Source organism: Monodon monoceros, unplaced genomic scaffold (genome assembly GCF_005190385.1).
Source record: "Monodon monoceros isolate NGI ecotype Baffin Bay Population unplaced genomic scaffold, NGI_Narwhal_1 Super_Scaffold_20, whole genome shotgun sequence".
NCBI classification, from domain to species: Eukaryota; Metazoa; Chordata; class Mammalia; order Artiodactyla; family Monodontidae; genus Monodon; species Monodon monoceros.
Window position 1 is genome coordinate 89,651,359 of NW_021703777.1, and position 19,994 is coordinate 89,671,352.

Below are 19,994 nucleotides of genomic sequence, written 5' to 3' on the forward strand. Positions count from 1 at the left end.
CAAGTTATGTGGTCATCATTAATTTTGTCTGAGGCTTGCTTACACATTGGGTAATGCAAGAAACAACAATCCTATAAAACAGACAGTATGTAAGTAATATAGTTAATAACATTAATAAGCTCATAAGTAGAAATTTAAGCCATGAACTTCCAGAGCCAAACCAGTTTTTTAAAGGTCACCAAGACTGGGAAGTGGTTCACCTAAAACAGAAATTTTATTTTTCATGTGGGTCATTAAATGTGTTATAACAGAGGATTCATCTGGTATAAAACAGTATAAAATATAGCATTCAGTTTGATTTATGGGGCAGGTGACTTCTTGGGGCACTGTAGAAATGTCAAGTGCCAGGTGGTTTCATAATACTGCTTTTCTCATCATGGAGCTCTCAGAATTCAGTAGGACTATAGCCTGATTACTATCATTCAAGGCCTGTTGGGTGAATTTTGTGAGGGCCTTGATATGGGTGATTATGTCTTCCAATCCTACTGAAGGCACTGAAATAGCTGCCAAATGGTCATACCAATGGAATATCTATTTTTTGGGCCATTGGGCTTACATTAAGGGTAAATGTTGCTGGAGTTACATCTAAATTGGTATGCATATTATCTTAAGACCAAGGGAATCCTAGAACGCATCTTCCTATCAATCCTGGCAGAAGCCAGGGCCATAGGTTGGTACCACAGACCCATTGAGTTCCATTAGGTAAAACCCAGTGTATTCCTAGTTGTATAACCCAATCTGCCTCATACCAATTACTAACTTTAAGGGAAAGGATATGTTGACATTTTTTATAAGGCACCCAGCTTAATTTTCTAGTATTACTAGGCTGATTGCCCTTAGTATGATTTAATTGTTCCCAACATAGGGGAGCTCTTAAAATTAAACAACCATAGCCTGGTGTTAGCCATATAAATCCATCCCATAGCTGAGGGAGGGTCCTATATAATTGGGAAGTTAAATTATTTGACTGAATTTTAGCTCATTGTTTAGACTGAGCTTGGGTACCATTAAGAGAGAATTCATATTTATGGCCAGAGTCAGAGCAAGTATCACTGATTGACCAGGTGAGAGGGTCCCATCTAGTAATATCAGTAGTGGCCTAAACAGAACTATAACTTCTTTCTTTTGAAATAAATTTTCTAAGGGACATCCACTCAGAGCTTGGAGAGGAGAAATCCACCAAGGTAAGCCAGAAATGCTGAACATAAGTAATTAAACACAAACTCAACAATTGGGTTGATTCTTAAAATCTGTATAAGATTGTGCCCACAATAGGAAAAACATTTAAATCATATGCAAAAGTACAAAAAATCAAGAAAGTATTATAAATAATCATATGGGTCAGGTCTGGCATCTTGGCTTAGCGGTCTGCCTCTGCTGTTGTCTTCTCATTCTGGTTTGTTGATATCTGTCTTGGTCCGTTGAATCCAGGTATCAAAAACAAGGGTCAGTGTCCCATCAGGTGGAGGAGCCTTTTTTAAATGAAAGATGTGAATCCATGAATTTATGTCTTTCAGTTAGGCTCAGCATGGATTAGTTAATTATACCTGATAAGATCCTTTCCATTGTGGCTGCAAATAATCTTTTATTAATCCATGATCCTTAAGGTAGCTGCCTCTGGAGAACTTGCTGAAAAAGGAGTTAGCTACCAATTTTTTTATATCTTTTAAGTGCCTTAATAAGACCCTGAAAATAATGTAATATATCTCCCTTGAACCACTAATGGGTGAAAGTTTCCAAAAACATTGTTTTCCCACAAAACCATTTTTTCAGGTGCCAAATGAGTTAAAGAATGGCAATTGTTCTCCAACAGACACTATAGGTTTTTTTTTTAATCAGGTCCAAACTATATTTGTGTGATGGGGTCAAGAATTTTGTTGCCACATCTTTTTGTTGCCACATCTGTTTCTCTTCTTCAGTGGTGATCTCTTCTCTTCTTCTTGCGCCTGTAGAAGGAAATCTTTTACTGACTTAGCAGGGTTAACAGAGAACAGTGGACATTCTCGAGGCTGGACAGGTTGAGTATTTAAAGCTGCCTGTTTGGCTGCAGCATCAGCAGGCTTATTTTCATTAGCTTCCATAGTGTCAGGATGCTGGTGTTTTAATAATTGCTAACTTTTGTCAGGTGTATAGCAATTAATAACTCTGAGACCTGTTTTCCATTTTTTTATAGGTTGTCTGGAAGAGGTTTAAAAACCTCATTGTTTCCATAGCATTCCAAAATCATGTGCCACTCCAAAGGGATAGGGACTGCCAGTATAAATGTTTGCTATCTGGTCTTTAGCTAGGTGACAAGCTTGGGTTAAGATAATTAATTCAGCTTGTTGTGCTGACTTTGTTTTTGGTAAATAAGAGCTTTCAATTATGTCCACATATCCAGCTCAGTAATGTCCCTGCTCATCCTTTAAGGAGGACCCATCTGTAAATCAAATTAGATCCCCATTATCAATAGGAATTTCTTGTAAGTCATTCCTAGGAGCAAGAAGATAATCTGTTAATAAAATGCAGTTCTGGTTGTTTTCTTACTGTGGTGCTGGAAGCAAACTGAGTAGAGGACATAAATAGTTAAAGGAGACCCCGCTACTATCTTTTCAGTAGCCTTGCGTTAAGAGAGCAATTGCTGAAATAGCCCTCATACATGGTGGAAGTCCTTTTGCTACCTAGTCTAACTTCGTTTTGGAGCATAAAAGCAAGTCATCTATAAGCAGTTTTGTAAAAGCATCAGAGTAAGACAATGACTACCTATAAATTACAAAAGACTTAAAAAGCATGGTTAAAAACCTGATTACATTGCAATTGTTGAGGAAATTCAGCTATTTCTGTGACATACATTTTAAGATAATAGCTAAAATTATGACTGATGACATACCAGGACATTTCAAATTTTAGAAACTTCATATAATTTCTAGAACATATATATTAATAACATTCACTCATACAATAAAACCTAAGAAGGTTTATCACTACTCATTTGACAATGATTCCCATGTAATTTAACCTACCAAATAAGCCTAATTAGTTTAATATCTCCCTTTGAGCTGTTTTAGGGCTCTCTGAAGCATCCGAAAGTTAGCTAGAGGTCAAAAGAACTTCATTTAGAATTTGACTTGAGGAAGTTTGTCAAAGATATCAAAAGGTTTTAAACGCTTGGTGAAGTAGGATCATAAGTCACTGTGAAACACTACTTATTCACTTAATCAAGGTGACAATAAAATATTCTAAGACAAATACAGAAAGTTACAAGAGACTACTTAAGAGGTAAAGAAGCTTTACAGTCAGTTGTCAAAAACAACAGATCAATATTTCAAGAAAACTTTGTCCTCTTAGCAGAGAAAAACACAAATTCCAGTTTTCCACCATTTTACCTATAATATTAAAATTCATTCACTCAAATTCAACTTAATTACACACAAAACTCTTTTCTCAGGGTTCCTTTTCCACAAACCTTCCACAAATTTTTATATTCATATGTTTGTCCCTTCTTTCGTTTTCCATTTAGAAATAACCAGCTTCTGGACAAAATCACTTTCTTTTTCCTTAACAAAATATCTCAATTTTTTTATACTTTCTCTTACCAACAACATATATCCTACTTTACATATACAGTCCTTTTTAAAAATTAATTTCTAGGAACATAAGACACTTTATTGTATAATACTGCAATAAAGCACAAAATATATTTACTTATAGTCTCAAATATATTTAGTATCATTGTAATAAGAGGTCAAAAATAGGTAAACATAGACTTCTTTAGCAATTAATGTTTCAGTATTTTATCTTATTTAAAAATGATCTAGAATTCAATGAATTTCCATCATTTAACTTAATTCAGTGAAACATTAAAGTTTCAAGTTACCAAAAATTGGGAGAAGCTTAGGTAGGCGTATCATAACATAAGTATTCTTTTTTTTTTTTAACATCTTTATTGGGGTATAATTGCTTTACAATGGTGTGTTAGTTTCTGCTTTATAACAAAGTGAATCAGTTATACATATACATATGTTCCCATATCTCTTCCCTCTTGCATCTCCCACCCTCCCTATCCCACCCCTCCAGGCGGTCACAAAGCACCGAGCTGATCTCCCTGTGCTATGCGGCTGCTTCCCACTAGCTATCTACCTTACATTTGGTAGAGTATATATGTCCATGCCTCTCTCTCGCTTTGTCACAGCTCACCCTTCCCCCTCCCCATATCCTCAAGTCCATTCTCTAGTAGGTCTGTGTCTTTATTCCTGTCTTACCCCTAGGTTCTTCATGACATTTTTTTTTCTTAAATTCCATATATATGTGTTAGCATATGGTATTTGTCTTTCTCTTTCTGACTTACTTCACTCTGTATGACAGACTCTAGGTCTATCCACCTCATTACAAATAGCTCAATTTCGTTTCTTTTTATGGCTGAGTAATATTCCATTGTATATATGTGCCACATCTTCTTTATCCATTCATCCGATGATGGGCACTTAGGTTGTTTCCATCTCCAGGCTATTGTAAATAGAGCTGCAATGAATATTTTGGTACATGACTCTTTTTGAATTACATAAGTATTCTTAAAGAGTTCACCCAAAAAACTTTTTTTTCCATTTATCTCTATTTCATTATTTATGAAAATATCATCATACCAAGTTAATTTTCTTGTTGACAGATTTTGTAACAGAGATAACATGAGCTTATTGACTTTCAGTAAACCTAAGTACAGTAAAAGTATTATACTTAATATTGATGACTCTAAATATGTCTAAAGACATATCTGTATTAATTAAACTAGCAACTTAAACTTGTTTTTATTCATTAAAGATTAATCCTAGATCATGTGGTCCTTTAAATTTTGGGACTAGCTTATGTTACATTTAGAAATATTTGATTTGTAAGTGCTTACTTTCAAATCAATTAAATAGAGCTCTTTTACAAATTTATTTTGATAATACCATTCAGAGATAGAGATATCATATTTATAATGTACACGCAGGCATATATACATCCAGATAGACACAGACAGAAATCTCATAGTTTTCCTGCTTGAATTTTAAAAAATCTCTTTTCCTTTTTTTTTTTTCTTAGTTTTGGGTTCTACTAACTGAGCCAAGGCCTTAGTCTCAAGTGATGCTGGCTATGTTTACATTTCAAGGACATGATAAGAGTTATAACTTCAAGCTTTCTCCTAGGAATACTTTTATTCTCTTAGGGTCAGAATTTTGAAAAGATGTTTTATCAAGTTAGTTTCTCTAACTGAGTATATATAAAAAAAAAAAAAACAGTTTTGGAATGTCAAAAGCACCCCATCCTAGTGATTTGGGGGCAAGATGAGTATTGACTTTGTACCCATTGTATGTGAAGCCAACTGGAGTTCCAGTCTGTGGCTGTGCATCCAGGAGCTGGTAGGCTTTAGAAGCACAATCTCCAACCCCCTTTTTTGTTTCATTTTACTATAAAGTACAAATCTTTCCAATTTTTAAGCCACATGTTTTAAAAAGTTGAGGCAACACAGTTGACTCGAATGGTCCTTCTGCTTTCTCTGCCTTAGGACTTTCCTATAGTACCCTTCCACTTAAGAAATGTATTGGTACCTCCGTAAGATTCCAAGTCTTAACATTTTAACAGCTTGGGCAAAACTCAGGACTGTCACTTTTTAAAATCTATGAGGGCTGGATATCAGGAGAACTCACCAAAGCACTAGGAGAATGCTGGGAAGCCAGAGGGGCTCAAGGGGCCTGTGCTGATACTGAGTGCCTGTCCAAAGGAGAACACACGGAACCTCGGGTGAGCTTCTCTGATACCCTGTCGACTATACCAAGCAATGCAGAGGGAAAGTCAATAACCAATCTGTGACTAAGATTAAGAAAGAGTTTTATTCCAGCTAAGCTGAAGGCTATAGGCCATGAGACAGTCTCTCAGCTCTGAGAAATGCTCCATTGAAGCATGGTTTTTAGCATAGTCTTATACCTTGCTAGAAAAAAGAACATCAAGCCTGGCAGGGGGTTATTCTTTCAAAAGTTCATCAGAGAAGTATAGTTACAGATTAGCACATACATAGTGGGGCAGCATGATCCTGGTGTCTGGGAAGGAGACAATGAGTATGAATATCAGCATCACAGGAACAAAGGCAATGATCTGTATCTTACAAGTGAGCAGCAATCTTTACCTCAGGATAATGAAACCTTTAATGAGTAAAGCAGAAGCAGATGTACGATGTATGTTTGATAGGTCATCAGTCAGGCCCTCTGCACTCACATAGTTCACATAAATTTCAAGTTGGACCACACAAAGCCCAAATCACTTCCCCTATGTTGCAGTATAAGAAAATTTAAGTTTTTGCATTTCAGTGTCCTCAACTATCGAATGGAGTTAATATTACTTATCCTACCTGGACGTTGTAAGGATTCAGTGAGATAGTTTATGTAATGCACACTGTATACTGTTTGTCACATAGCAGGGGCTCAAAATTATTTGGATCCTAATTTTAAGATAATAAAGAAAGGATAATCATATTATTATCCTTGATCATCATTGCCCTAAAGCCAGCCCATAGTAGTGATAAGTGGCCGACACCTTTTATAGAAAGAGAACATGAAAAGGGTTTTGACATGAGTGACAAAGTTGTATGTCCTATTAAATTGGTGAACCCAGGAACCCACTCAGGTTAGGCCAGAAAGGCCAGGAAAAGGAAACTAAAGCAGGCAAAAAAAAAAAAAAAATCATAAATCACAGGGGAAGATTAGATCCTTATAAAAGTTTTCTTGTTGCATTTCCAAGTAGTCTGACAATTGTTTATATGAAGATTACATACCCCACATACTTTGATCATAAGGTACATGAGGGGCTTCCCTGGTGGTGCAGTGGTTGAGACTCCGCCTGCCGATGTAGAGGACACGGGTTCATGCCCGGGTCCAGGAAGATCCCACATGCTGCGGAGCGGCTGGGCCCGTGAGCCATGGCCGCTGAGCCTGCGCGTCCGGAGCCTGTGCTCCGCAGCGGGAGAGGCCACAACAGTGAGAGGCCCGCGTACCGCAAAAAAAAAAAAAAAAAAAAGGTACATGAGAACTCTTTTCAAAATACATTAGTGCAATATTGCTGGAATTCTTAAAGTGGAAGGTATTCTCCTACAAACAACTTACGGATTCAATGGGGCACTCAAACCAGGAGGCCGGTTGTTTAATGGGCAACCATATACATATTTTAAAGAAATACATGCCAGGCGCATTTACTGACCTTTCAGAATAAGCCCTGCGACTAAGTAAAATAGCTTGAGTCCTGTCATGTTTGAGTGAAAGTTTGTCTGGAGAACATTTAGGGATCTTTGCAAGTAATTGAGAAACCCCAAGATAGAGATATGTGATATACTAAGGGTAGAAGTAAGGGTTTGGGGTAGATTAGACGGCATTAGAAAGTGAATAGCTTTCATCATTTTGGTAAGAAAATCTTAAAATTAGAAGAGACACTAAGGGTCATACAACAACCTTGTCCTCATTACTTGCCTCTTCCAGCAACTTTCCAGGACCATTTTTCTCTCCTGCTTAGGAGGCCTCAATCCAGCCACGCCACCATCGTGAATGCTGCCCTAGCGTGTGTGCATTTCTACTTCTGGGAAAGTCATTCCTCCTCTCCTCACTTATTTTTAAAGACCCAGATTAGTTTTTCTCTTCAGTGGAACCTTCTCAATGATGCCAACCGCATTGATGTCTTGCTTCTCTTAACTCCTATTGACTGAGAGTAGAAGATTTTTCCTTTAGAACTTAATTTCTTTTTAACTTCTCAGTGTATCATCCTGGTTTCTCCTGTCATTAATAGCTCAGGAATCATGACATTCAAGACAATTTTGTCCATTTACCAAGTCCCTTGACCTTGAATAAGTCATTTCTGCTCTCTGCACCTCATTTTTAAGCCCCTATAATATAAAAAGATTGGATGATTTGATTTCTAAATGATCTCTAAAAGTTGACACAAGTATAAATTAATAAGATTAAATTTAAATTTGACTTCACTAGTTCCTGTATGTATTGTCATTCTACCTATATTTTGGAGAGGAAATAGGTAGGTAGGTAAATCTATCCAACTTTAATATTTTTTCTCAACTTGGTGAAATTTCAAACTGAAGCTACAAAAAGAAGAGGAAGTGATCAATTTCCAGTTTCAGACAAATTAGCTCACTTGAGATTACTTAAAGGATCACAGTGGATTGCTGCAAGAAAATTGAAAGTCTACTCACTGATCCTCTCTTCCTCAGACCAGTTAATTGGCTTGGCCATCCCTCCTTGAGTACATTTTAAAGTTCATTTTCCCAAGAGTTCCTGGCGATTCTTCAGGGTCCCTTAGCAGAGCCCCAGTTAAAGAACCCTTCATCATGGTGTGGAGAGGCACCATGGTGCATAGAATCTGGCACCCAAGATGCCTAAATTCAAATCTCAACTCTGCCAAGTACTCTTTACAAGACCTCAGGCAAATCACTTCACCTTTCCCCCCGCCACCCCCGCAGGCTCAGTGGCCGTGGCTCATGGGCCCAGCTGCTCCGCGGCATGTGGGATCTTCCTGGACCGGGGCACGAACCCGCGTCCCCTGCATCGGTAGGCGGACTCCCAACCACTGCGCCACCAGGGAAGCCCCACTTCACCTTTTAAAGCCTGAACTTTCTCCTTGAAACCCAAGTAATAATATAAATCTCAGGGAATTATGAAAGTATTAAATTAGTTAATATGCATAAAGAGTTTAGAATAGTGCCTAACATTTATAAGTTCTCCATAAATGCTAGTGGCTATTAGTTTTAGAGTTAATCAGACATAAATCCTGAGTGCGCCCTTTATTGAATGTGACTTTGTGGAAATAATGTAATCTCAATAACGTTGGTTTTTATTTTTCTTTGAAATAGGAATAACAATACCTAACTCTGGTTTGTGGTAAGATTAAATTAATTTATACATGTAAAGTATATGGTGCCTGGCTTAGAGTAAGTGAGCATGAAATGTTAGTTTATTCCTTTGGTATTCCTTTCCTATGGTGGGTATTCCTTACAATGTAAAGAAAGCAGTGAGCCTGGGAATGGGGAGAGAAAGCCAGAGCATATTTCAATATAATAACCTGACTTGGGGCTAGCAAATTATTGCAACAAAATGATAGAGCCTAAGCTGGAGTTGTTGCTTTTTTTAAATAATATGCAGCCAACTATTCTTTCCCAAAATGCCCCTAGAGAGACACTGTTCTCCAGGTGTTTCCCATTTCCCTAGATTTCCAGATGAAGAATGAAACTCTTCAATGGTGTTATTACCTTACAAAATCCTAGGGGGCTGCATGTGAAAGAGCCCATTGTATTCTTTGAGAGCTAGAAGATCGATAGCTGGAGCCAACAGAAAGTGTTCTGAAAACCGAGTACAAATGTAGCTAACGTAGATAGGAAAGGGATGGGCCTCCAAGACTCTCAGCAGGTGGATCCTACACTAGGAATGCCATTGTCCTGAAGGGAAATACTGCCTGGAATTAACAAAATCGTACCCATGGGGCTTTATGTGAATTTCAAGCAGGGCTGGGATTTCTTTCCTGGGAAATGGGATGTGGCAACTTTAAAATACTTTGCCTAACTCTATAATGCAAAAGATCAATTGACAAATATTTGCTGAAATCTGCTGAAATGCATAAAGGGAGAATAATAAATTTGGGTATCAAAGGGATATTTTAATTCTGGCTCTATTACTTTCTAGCTGTGTGACATTGACTAAATCACTTAACCTCTCTGTACCTTAAGTTTTTTTAACTATAATATGGTATTGGGTAGGATTTTAAAATACAGTTATAGTTTGACCTAATTAATTTCTATAACTTCTTTTAACTTTTGACTTCCTATAGCTATATGTTGTCAGGAATTTCAGAGAATGGTTACTTAAAACATTTATTTTCCCATCAACTGCTGAGAACTGTTTCCCCTTCACTGGCTTGGTGATGCAACTGAAAACAACATGTTTAGATGGTTAGATGGGCCGATTGATATAAAGATATCTCCCATAAGCGTATTATCCAAAATGAAAAGAGCCAACTTGATGACCTAAAGTTGTATGTACCAGTTATTTTCCTGGTACCCAGAGGAGAAAAATAGCCCTGTGGGCTGGGGTGTTCAAAAAGTCTTTATGGAGAAAAGACTGCAACTAGACTTAGGGGCAGGGAGGAGTAGCAGGACCAGAGAAGAGCAAAGTCATTTCATCCATCTAGACCCAGCAGAGCCTCTAAAGAGTTGGCACTTCTATCATAATCCCACAACTACCCTGTGCTGAGCAAGGGAATACCAGGGGCTGGGCTCAGCTCTCCACGGTCTGTTAACTCTCATGTCAACCATGACAAGGAAGCAGCTGCATTCCTATCTCGGATTTAGAAAACTGAGACTCAGAGATGGAGAGGTTTCCCCCAGTTCACATGACAGAATCAGGATTTAACCCAAGCCTGCCTACCCTGAAGCTTGTGTATGATACAATATTTCCCATAATGATGAAAGCTACCATCACTGACGGTTACTTCCTCCGTGAAGTCTCCTTCCTGTTACCACCACCCACCTTTCCCCAGGTGGAGCTGACGTTCCCTTCTTGTGCTCCCACTGTACTGTCAAAGATATCTACTCAAGTGCTAGAACATTTATGGGTCACATTCAATTTCATGCCTGCCTCCGCCATTAGCCTGTAAGTCCCCAAAGGATAGGTTTGGACGCTGTTTCCCATTTTATCATACATGTATCATCTATAGCTCATAGTAGCAGCTTAATAAATGTTAAAGAATAACTGAATGAAAGAATGAATGCTCCTCGCCTACCAAGCGCTGTGCCCACAGCTTTGGCAAGTTAACCTCTTTATGTTTCCGTTTCCTCACCTATAAAATGAAGATGACCATAATCCCTGTCACATAGAGCTATGGGGATGAGTTAATGAGCTAATATTGATGAGCACATAGTAAATGCTCAGTAAATGTTAACTATTATTATGACCACTCTAAGTTGCCAGAGTTCCCTTTAAATGGAGAACTTTTTTTTTTTTTTTTTTTTTGCGGTATGTGGGCCTCTCACTGTTGTGGCCTCTCCCGTTGCGGAGCACAAGCTCCGGACGCACAGGCTCAACGGCCATGGCTCACGGGCCCAGCCGCTCTGCGGCATGTGGGATCTTCCCAGACTGGGGCACGAACCCGTGTCCCCTGCATCGGCAGGCGGACTCTCAACTACTGCGCCACCAGGGAAGCCCTAAATGGAGAACTTTAAATAAAGCATTGAAGGATCATAATCACAACTTCACAGAATAAGAACTGTTTTCAGAGTGGCTAAGTGTCTTGCAAAATAATCACAAAGCAAGAAAGTGGCAGAACCAGGAGATATCCCCTGGGGTCTAAGACATTACTCATAAGCCCTTATGTTTCATAGTGAGTTCCAGGGGCTAAAAATCCCTTCACATACAGAATACCAGTTCATTCTTTTCACCACCACTCTTGGGCTGGGGTTCTATGTCAAAACCACACTAAGCCAGTGTGGTTCTGACATAGCCCAGAATCCAGTGACCATTCCCACAAAGCTGCCTAGGCTGCTTGGTGTGGTTTGGAATAGACTACCCCTTGGGATCTTTCAGGACAGCAGGACTCATGCTTCCCTGATGGTAAGAATCACCTAGCTTCTAGTTTAAGAACACAAACTCCAGAATCCTCTGAATCAGACTCTCCACAAAAGATTGTTTTTAACAAGCCGAGTAATTTTTATCATTAGGGAAGTCTGTGAAACTTTGCTTTGAGACAGGCTAAAGCAAGAATTTAAGGACGATCGTAGCACTCACCTTCCAGGGGGCAGTTACTGAGCAGCAGTGTTCTTGCAAGGCACTGCTCTGCCCACCCCTCTACCCATGTTTGTAAATATAATGACTAAATCAATCTCCCTAATAATGCTCTCAATCATGTGTCAACGGGGACCAGAACAGGCCCAGTGTAGTGGCAAGTGGGCTGCGGTTTGGATGCCCCTGCTTGAAAAAAGCCATTGAATCATGGATATTTTGCCCCTGCACTTTTCTCCCGAGAAAAGCTGCCCATGGGCTTCCGCAGGGGCTTTTTTAAGGGGCTGTAGGCACCAGCCACCAAAATTGATTTTTTCCTAGCAGCCTGAGAGCGAGCGGGTTGAACTTGCTCCGCGAAGAGAGAGCAGTTGCTATGGCAAAAAGAGGACGTTCGCAAGCTTACCAGGCTGCAAACTAGCGCGCAGACAGCTCTTCTCAGCACGGTGCTGCGTCGTCAGCGCGCGGAGCGCCGCTGTGCTCTCCAGGGCAAGTTTCCTGGGAGTGTCTCTTCTCAGCAGGGACACAGCAAACTCCCCGGTTCTCCAACAGATGTTTCCCTAGCAGCTTTGAAGTCCAAGTACTCGCTGGCTGCAGCGCAGAGTCCCAAGGCCGGCGCGCTGTGATTGAGGGACCCTACCAGGCAAATGCCAGCATCAGTATGAGAGCCTGGACTTCAGCCCAGGTCGGTCCTCACCCCGGGGGGCCGCTGCTTTGCCAGGTGCATCTTTGAGGAGCTGCTCACTTTCCCCCCTCCTGAGTCTTCGTTCCAAGCCAGATATTGCTCGGATTCTCTAATTAACTCCCTCCACTCCGAAGGGGTTCGGAGGCTGGGATGCTCTACCAGCTTGAAGGATGTTGACTCTCGAGTGGGAGTCGGAAGGACTGCAAACAGTGGGTATTGTTGTGATTATATGTGCATCTCTGAAGCTGCTTCATTTGCTGGGACTGATTGATTTTTCGGAAGGTAAAGTGGTCGCTCCCATCTGTGCCGTTGGTCAGGTCTGGTTCAGAAGTGGATACAGACGCTGCAGAAGTTGAGCAGGCTTAATACGCAAAGTAAAAGTTTTAAAATATGCATGCTTGACATGGAGCCGCCTAGCACTGGGCAGTTCATTTCTGTTTACCCAGATATTTGACATTGGAAAGGAAGGGGTATTGTGCCATTATCTTTCTATTTGAAACCTATTTGAGTTTAGGGTGATATTATGGGTTAAATATAGTTCCAAGGTGGGAAGTTAGGACTCTCTATTATGGGGTGATAATACAGGTTGCTGTTTTGGTTGTCAAGTTTCGTGTTGGCTACCACGCCGTAATGTCATTAGTAATTCCGTCCTCTGGAGGAGTATCCAGATTTGTGAGGGAAATATGTGGCTGCCTCATTAGTTAGGAGGTATGGGGGTGGAGCTGGGTTATTGATTATGATATAAAATGGGTAAGCTTTTTTTTTTTTTCTTTCTGGGTAAGCTTTTGATTTAAAATTGAGTTAATGAATGCTTAGCAAAAATGTGCTGTGAACTCTTAATTTGCAAAAGTGTTCCATTTACATTTTCCAACGAAGCCACTTTGCTCATTTGTCTCTTGAGTGGGAACCCATATAAGCAAAGGACAGCATTGGTGCTACCAATAAATATTTTATCCATCTAATATAAGTTTTACTACCCAAATCAATTCTACTATACAACGATTGGGGAGTAAAAAAAGTTGATTAACTTCCATTTAATAGTTTTATATATATATATATATATATATAGTTATATATATAGTTTTATATATACATATACAATCTTTCTACTGAAATAACATGCTTTGAATTATTTAAACCCTAATTATTTGATGTCAATTCTACATCCAAGCTCTTCTTTCTTCTCAAGAAAGAATGGAGTTCCTAAGGATATGATCTTTTACTGCCGAGTTATTTATGAATATTCACTTCTCACGTTGTGTGCAATGAGGGAAGATGAGGAACATATTGAAGCCTGCCCATGCTTCTAATCTTTCTGACCAAGTTAAGGAGCTAAGACCTGATAGCTAAGATGACATCATCCCAAACTATATCCATCCGGTACACAGGTTGTTTCTGTTAATATGTTAATAATGGTCAATGTATGGTATCTTCAGAAAGTCCTTTTTTCTACAAGCGGGTTCATTAGGTTCTACTATTTAGACCTTATAAGAACAGAAAAAGTTCCATGCAATTTTCGTATCTTCTTTTAAGTATTCTCAATCTGTGACAAATTCTGCTCAGGCACACATAAGAATAATATTGTAATGGGATTAAATAAAACCTCAGAAAATAATTTCTGCTTTTTCTCATATTACACAGTAATTTTATTTAACCGTGGGAGTAATTTTATTTAACCTTACATTTTTTACTGGAAGGAAAACAATACAGAAACAAACTTTTCCAAGTGCTACACAACAATATTGCATTATTTTGAGATTTCTGCCTCCGTACACTCACTAGTGGTGACTTAACAAAATACAGATAAGATCATTTCAATTTCTATGATTGGAATAATTTGCTTCTGTTTCATTCCTTCTCCATATTAGTTTTTGTTCTCTGGATTTAGTTGAGCCATAGCCCACAATTTTAGTGCACTATACTCAGGATGGCTTGGTTTCAGAACTAGATGAAGCAGGCTCTAAGGAAAACCATCATGGAGGTATTCGAGGAAGTCAACTTTCACAGCCCTATAAGATAGCGCACAGTTCTTTTATTGCCAGTGTTGGTAATGTAGACATTTAAAGTCAAAAGTCCCAAGTTTGCAAATAACTCAGCTTTTATTCTTTAAGTGCTGTTTTATGTCACTTAAAGATTTTCTGACAGAACCTTCAAATTTGGGTTCCAACAATACAAAAAGTAGAATTGTAAACCTAACTCCTGCAAATAGAATCACAGAATTTTGAGCTAGTCTGAAACATCTTTCTTGGGATAGGTATCCATATTCATACCCAAATAATAATATCCATGTCCATATATGAATCTTTATTTCTAAACACACACACATATAGAGCTGATGTGCCTACACATTTAAGATATTGTGTAAAATGTCCAATAAGCTGGGCAAACTTTGGATTCAATATGCAAGGCTTGGTTGCGCTAAAATAACAAAGATGCAGGTTATCACCATACATGAGGTATATTTCCTTGACAAGTAGAAAAAAAATGGGAAAAAAACCTTTTTTGTTCTGAAGTATATGTTAAAAAGTACTGGTCTAGTCCATCTGTCTCAGTTTACATAGAAGACCGCTGCAACCCAGAGATGTTGACTGATTTATCAGAAGGCAACACTAACTGGGAGCAGAGACAGAACCGAATCCAAGGACTGCTGAATCCTATACAGTGCTTTTCCTACTACAACACACTTTTCACTTATTTCTCTTTCCTAATACTGGGAAAGAGAATTAATGAAAACATTGGTGGGAAATTTCCTGAATTCCTGAATCTTGTACTGAACTGTCCACTAACACCCTATGAGATATCTGAGGGAAATGCATTCATAGGAAATAAGATTACACAATGGCTACACAATTTCCCAACCCAAGTATAGGACCCAAGCATGGCATGGAAGTGAGCTAAACCAGACTACTGACTTTAGAGGCAGGATTAGAATAGAAGCAAGCCAAATGGTTTCCTGAGACCCTTTCCCTCGAAGACCTGCCCTGAATTTTGACCATCTGTGACATATTCAATGTCCATGAATGGCTAGCCCAAGTAGAATCCAACAATGAGACCCAATGAAATCGTAAGAATTCTAGCCTAGGCCTCCTGTCTCTGTTTTCTCAGATTGGGGCACTCTCCAAGCAGAAACAGAACTTTTTGATCACCAGTCAAGTGGAGATAGAAGAAAAAAAGCCTTTACAGAGCAAGCCACAAAATATTAGATTATCAAGTCCTTCATCCTTTCTACCTGCAAATGATAAGAAGGCCAAAAAGGGCTTTCCCAATGTAGATTGCCAAACATTTAACTGTGATTGTACCACTTAGAAAATATAGCCCAGAAAATGGCCAGAGAATTAGCCACTCTTTTTGGTGGAGAAGTAAAGATGAGGCCCAGAGCAGAACTATGAGCTTCTTTTAGGAAACATCAAACTTTAAACTGTCCTCAGGGGGCAATGATTCTTCACTGGTACCATTGTGGAGTATTTTCTCTAGTGTGACTCCATGGATTGATTAACTTAGAAAGTAGTTCTGAGCCTATATGAATGAAAGCTTCTGTATTAGTGTCAAGATAAAGCAGTGTTACTTTATTATTATTTACAATGGCTAGTGAGAATTAGCCATGAATAGGAAAAGGTAAAGAGAAACATTTCTGCTCCCACCTAAATTAGATTCTAATTTCAATAAAGCCCTACTTTAAAAAATAATTCTCTTCCAGTTAAAATTCAAGGTTTAGGGAGCAAAAGCAATTTGTAAAGAGGATTAAAATGACTAATGGGATTTTAATATAATGAGTTGAGGTTTTACATTTATCCACTCATTAATAAAGGGAAGGAGGAGGAATACTCACAAGATTAATCTCATCATTTCACAGTGTTGCATGTAATATATAGCTTATTGGATTCTAAATGTGGGCAGGGCCTCTCTTAGGCATTGACTGAGTTGGTGGGAAGGGACAAGATGAACACTGAAAGAATGAACTCTCAGTAACCTTACATTCTAGAAAGGGAGACTAATTACCTAAAAAGACAGGAGAAATAAGCTCTGGGCACAAACTCAAGAAATGGCCTGTAGAGGCACAAATGGAGTGGAACATTCTGGAAAGGGCTCAAGGGAAGGTTTCATGGAGGAAAAAACCAGTTGTATAGGACTTAGAGTGTGAGAAGGAGTTCCCAGATGGGAGAATGGGGAAATAACATTCCAGGCTGAGCAAAGAGCTTGAATTGTGACCCTGAGCACTGACCGAGGGTAGCTTTCATGGAGAAGAGCAGCAGCTTGTAGCACGCGGGCATCAGAATGTTGAAATGAGATGTGTCTGAAGGCGTCCATTGGGGTGAATGCTGAGAGGACACATTCTCTCACTGGTGAAGAGCCATTTGCTCAAAGTCTTCAGCTTTGGGGAAATAATGAGCGATATGGCAGACCAGTGTTTCAGGTGCGTCAGCCTGGGAGTAGGTGAAGGTGAGTTCAGAGGTAAGAGAGTGGAAGCAGAGGTACCAGTTATGCTTCTGGAACAATTTAGGTGGGAGACAACATGGGCAAAATTCCACAGATTGCCCTCCTCAATAAGATATTTAATGTGAAAGGTCAATTTCCAGTTTTTCCAGAAACTCATGTTTAATACTCTTGACCTGCACCTGTTCTCAAATGGCATAATTGTTTTTTATTTCAGGGCAATGTTGTTTGGCCTCAAATGTATTTCTTATGAGAAAAAAAAAAAAGAAATCTGGGGCACACAGAGGTTGTAGTTACCAATATAGTAGCTTCATTTACGGTGGGAATTTAAAAATTTTGAAAGATACATCTGACATCTTGCAAGGTCTTCAATTACTTTGAACATTTATTTTGGAAAATTTTACACACAAAACGTGTAGAGAATAGTATAATGAACTTTGATGTACCCATCATACAACTTCAGTAATTACCAATACTTTGTTATTTGTGTTTCCGCAGTGGCTTACATTTGTTGTTTCTCATCTGTCTACAATATGCCAGGCACTCTGCTAGGTCCAGTATACAAAGATGAATTAAAAGTAGTTGCTACCCTCAAGGAACTCTCAGTTGTATAAGGGTATGTAGAGTATAAACAAAGAAAATGCAATACATTATGGTAGCTAAATCAGTATGAGTCCGAGATATAAAGAATGGAAAGTAATTAAGCCCAAGTGGAAGAGATAGAAGTGATCAGAGATGACTCCCCAGAGGACATGATTTCTAAGCTGGGTTTTTAATGGATAAAGAGAAGTTTATCAAATTCATATGCCAGAAAGTTGCTTGCACAAGTTCTACATGCAGGGTACTGGGTGAGGTAATACCAACATAGGAACATGGTATAAAATGTGAAATTCCTGGAACAAAAACAGAAAAAAATGTAAAGGGAAATAAACATAGTTTTAGTCCCTCTCCTTGATTATATAATTAACCTTGCTGTCCAGCACAATGCTTGATATGTAGAAAATACTAAAAAAATGATGGCCTGAGTGTAATTTACTCCCATACAGTAATAGTGCCAGTGCACTCCTACTTGTGCTACATACTTGAGAGCCTCTAGTGCCTCCTTCAAGTTTCCAAAGTAACTTGGAAACTGTTGATTAGTTGATTACGATTTTTTTACTTTCTTTTTTTCTCTGCTAGAAAGATTTAACATCAATATTACCCTGCAAAGCAGAGATAAACCACACACCAAAAGCATCTGAGGTAGCTGTTCATTAGAACCTTATGGCCCTGGGAAATAATTTCAAATCAGACGTCCAGCAGAGAGCTGAAAAAGCCCAGCTTAGATGGACTTTGATTTGGCTGGGAAAGTAGCCCTTTCAATTCCATAACTGGGAAAAAACAACAACTACAACTTGGATTTCTAAGTGAAATTGAACAAATATCTACTAAGCCCCTACTGTGTGAAGGGGAATAAAGGACATGGGGCATTTTACCGTTCTTAGGAAGTTTTCAAATTAAAGACCAAACAGCTCATGATAACTAATTCAAGATGAAAAAGTGTCTGGTGGGGGGAGCAAGGCCTTTAGAAAACACAAAGAGAAGAGCATCTCATCCAGTTGGAAAATTTCAGGGAAGGCTACACAAAGATGGTGGTATTTGAAATCTGATGAGTTGAGGGATCAGAAGACTTTGATAAGTAAAGACTGGAAGCTAAAAATAGGAATTTAAACTGTAATTTAAAGGAAAAAAAAGACAGCTTCCTGAAGTCATTATTGTAATCAGGTTGGTTCTAAAAAGCCCATTAATCCACTTGAGATATAATTAATCCATGTAAATGTCTGCTCTGAACCTGGCAATGTGCTTGGTACTGATTGGTTTGGGGACTATTATTGTTTTAGTTTTGCTTACTTTGGGAACCCATTTCCCACCCCAGCCTGGAGCAGAGAGGTGGAATCTTAGTGAGGAGGGATGAGGGTGGAGGAGTTGTACATTTCAATGACTTCCAGCTAGAAAGCACCAGGAACACACCTGTGGTCAAACAATTTGGCTTCGTTACTTTTCGCGGAAAAGGAGAACACACACCATGGAGAACTGTGGGGCATCTCGGTAACAGAGTGTTAGAAAGGACTTCTGGATTTGAGCTTGTGTTAGAGGATTATGATTTAGGAAGCAGGGCTTTGTTCAGTGAAGTCAGTAATCCAGGGTAATTGGCTTAATAAATCTTACGTACAAGCTGTAATTGGCAAAAAGCAAGCTACATTAGCTAGAATGGTGGATACTTGGTTATTTTTGTGGTTTAAACGGAGTTCATGTTTGTCCTCTTCTCAGCCTTGATTACAGAGTGGTCTTGTTTTTTTCTTGATCCATAGGTACACAGTGGTCTTGTCTGATGTTAGTACTCTGTGAAATTGTTTATATTCAACAAGAGAATGCCAAAGCCTACCTGATAAACCCGGGCAGCTCTCTCACGGTCTAAGGAGCTGCTTTCTCTCATACATGATAAGGGAGAGGGCAGAGTAAAGTGAGGGCAAGTGAAACTCTGAGTTTAAATCCTAATTCAGTAACTCTCAACCAACTACTTAACCTTCCTGAGTTCGAGTTCCTTCTGTAAAATGAGGCTAATAAGCCCAACCTTTCAGGATTGTTGTAGGGCATACAAACATATAAGTGAAATATCTAGCTCAGTGCTTGGGATACAAATAGAAGCCAATAAATGCCTTTCTTGTAATTATGAAAAGATAACACGTTCCTTGAGTTATGTCAGCAGTTCTCAAACTTTACGTGTATCAAAATCACCTAGATGGTGTGTTGGAATACAGATTGCTATTCCTCACCCTAAGAGTTTCAGATTCAGTAGATCTAGATTAGTGTCTGAGAAGCTGCATTTCTAATGATTTCTCACTTTAGGCTGCTGTTCCAGGGCACACACTTTGAGAACCACTGAGTTAGGCAATAAATCTGAAAGGCCAAACCCATGATGTTTGCAATGATTTCTTCACTGAGTTCTTTGGCACCTGCTGAGCTTTATTCTAGAACAGTTGTCAGTCATCTTGTTATATGTTAAGTATTTTAAACTTTGTGGGTCATGAAGTCCGTTATAACTGCTCAGCTTTGTT

At 39.0% G+C, this 19,994-nt stretch overlaps 1 protein-coding gene across 5 annotated transcripts in view; it reads left to right on the forward strand.

Annotated features, from left to right (window-relative positions):
• The window catches only part of KCNIP4 (potassium voltage-gated channel interacting protein 4), a 1,181,969-nt gene that overhangs the window by 944,764 nt on the left and 217,211 nt on the right, over positions 1-19,994 (forward strand). Inside the window, exon 1 of one of the 5 annotated variants that reach the window (XM_029234908.1) lies at positions 12,549-12,744. The exons of the other annotated variants lie outside the window; for them this stretch is intronic. Coding sequence (XP_029090741.1) covers positions 12,633-12,744 — 112 coding nt within the window. The 5' untranslated portion in view covers positions 12,549-12,632. Of the gene's footprint in view, positions 1-12,548; positions 12,745-19,994 lie in introns of those variants that run through there. 5 annotated transcript variants of the gene reach the window in all.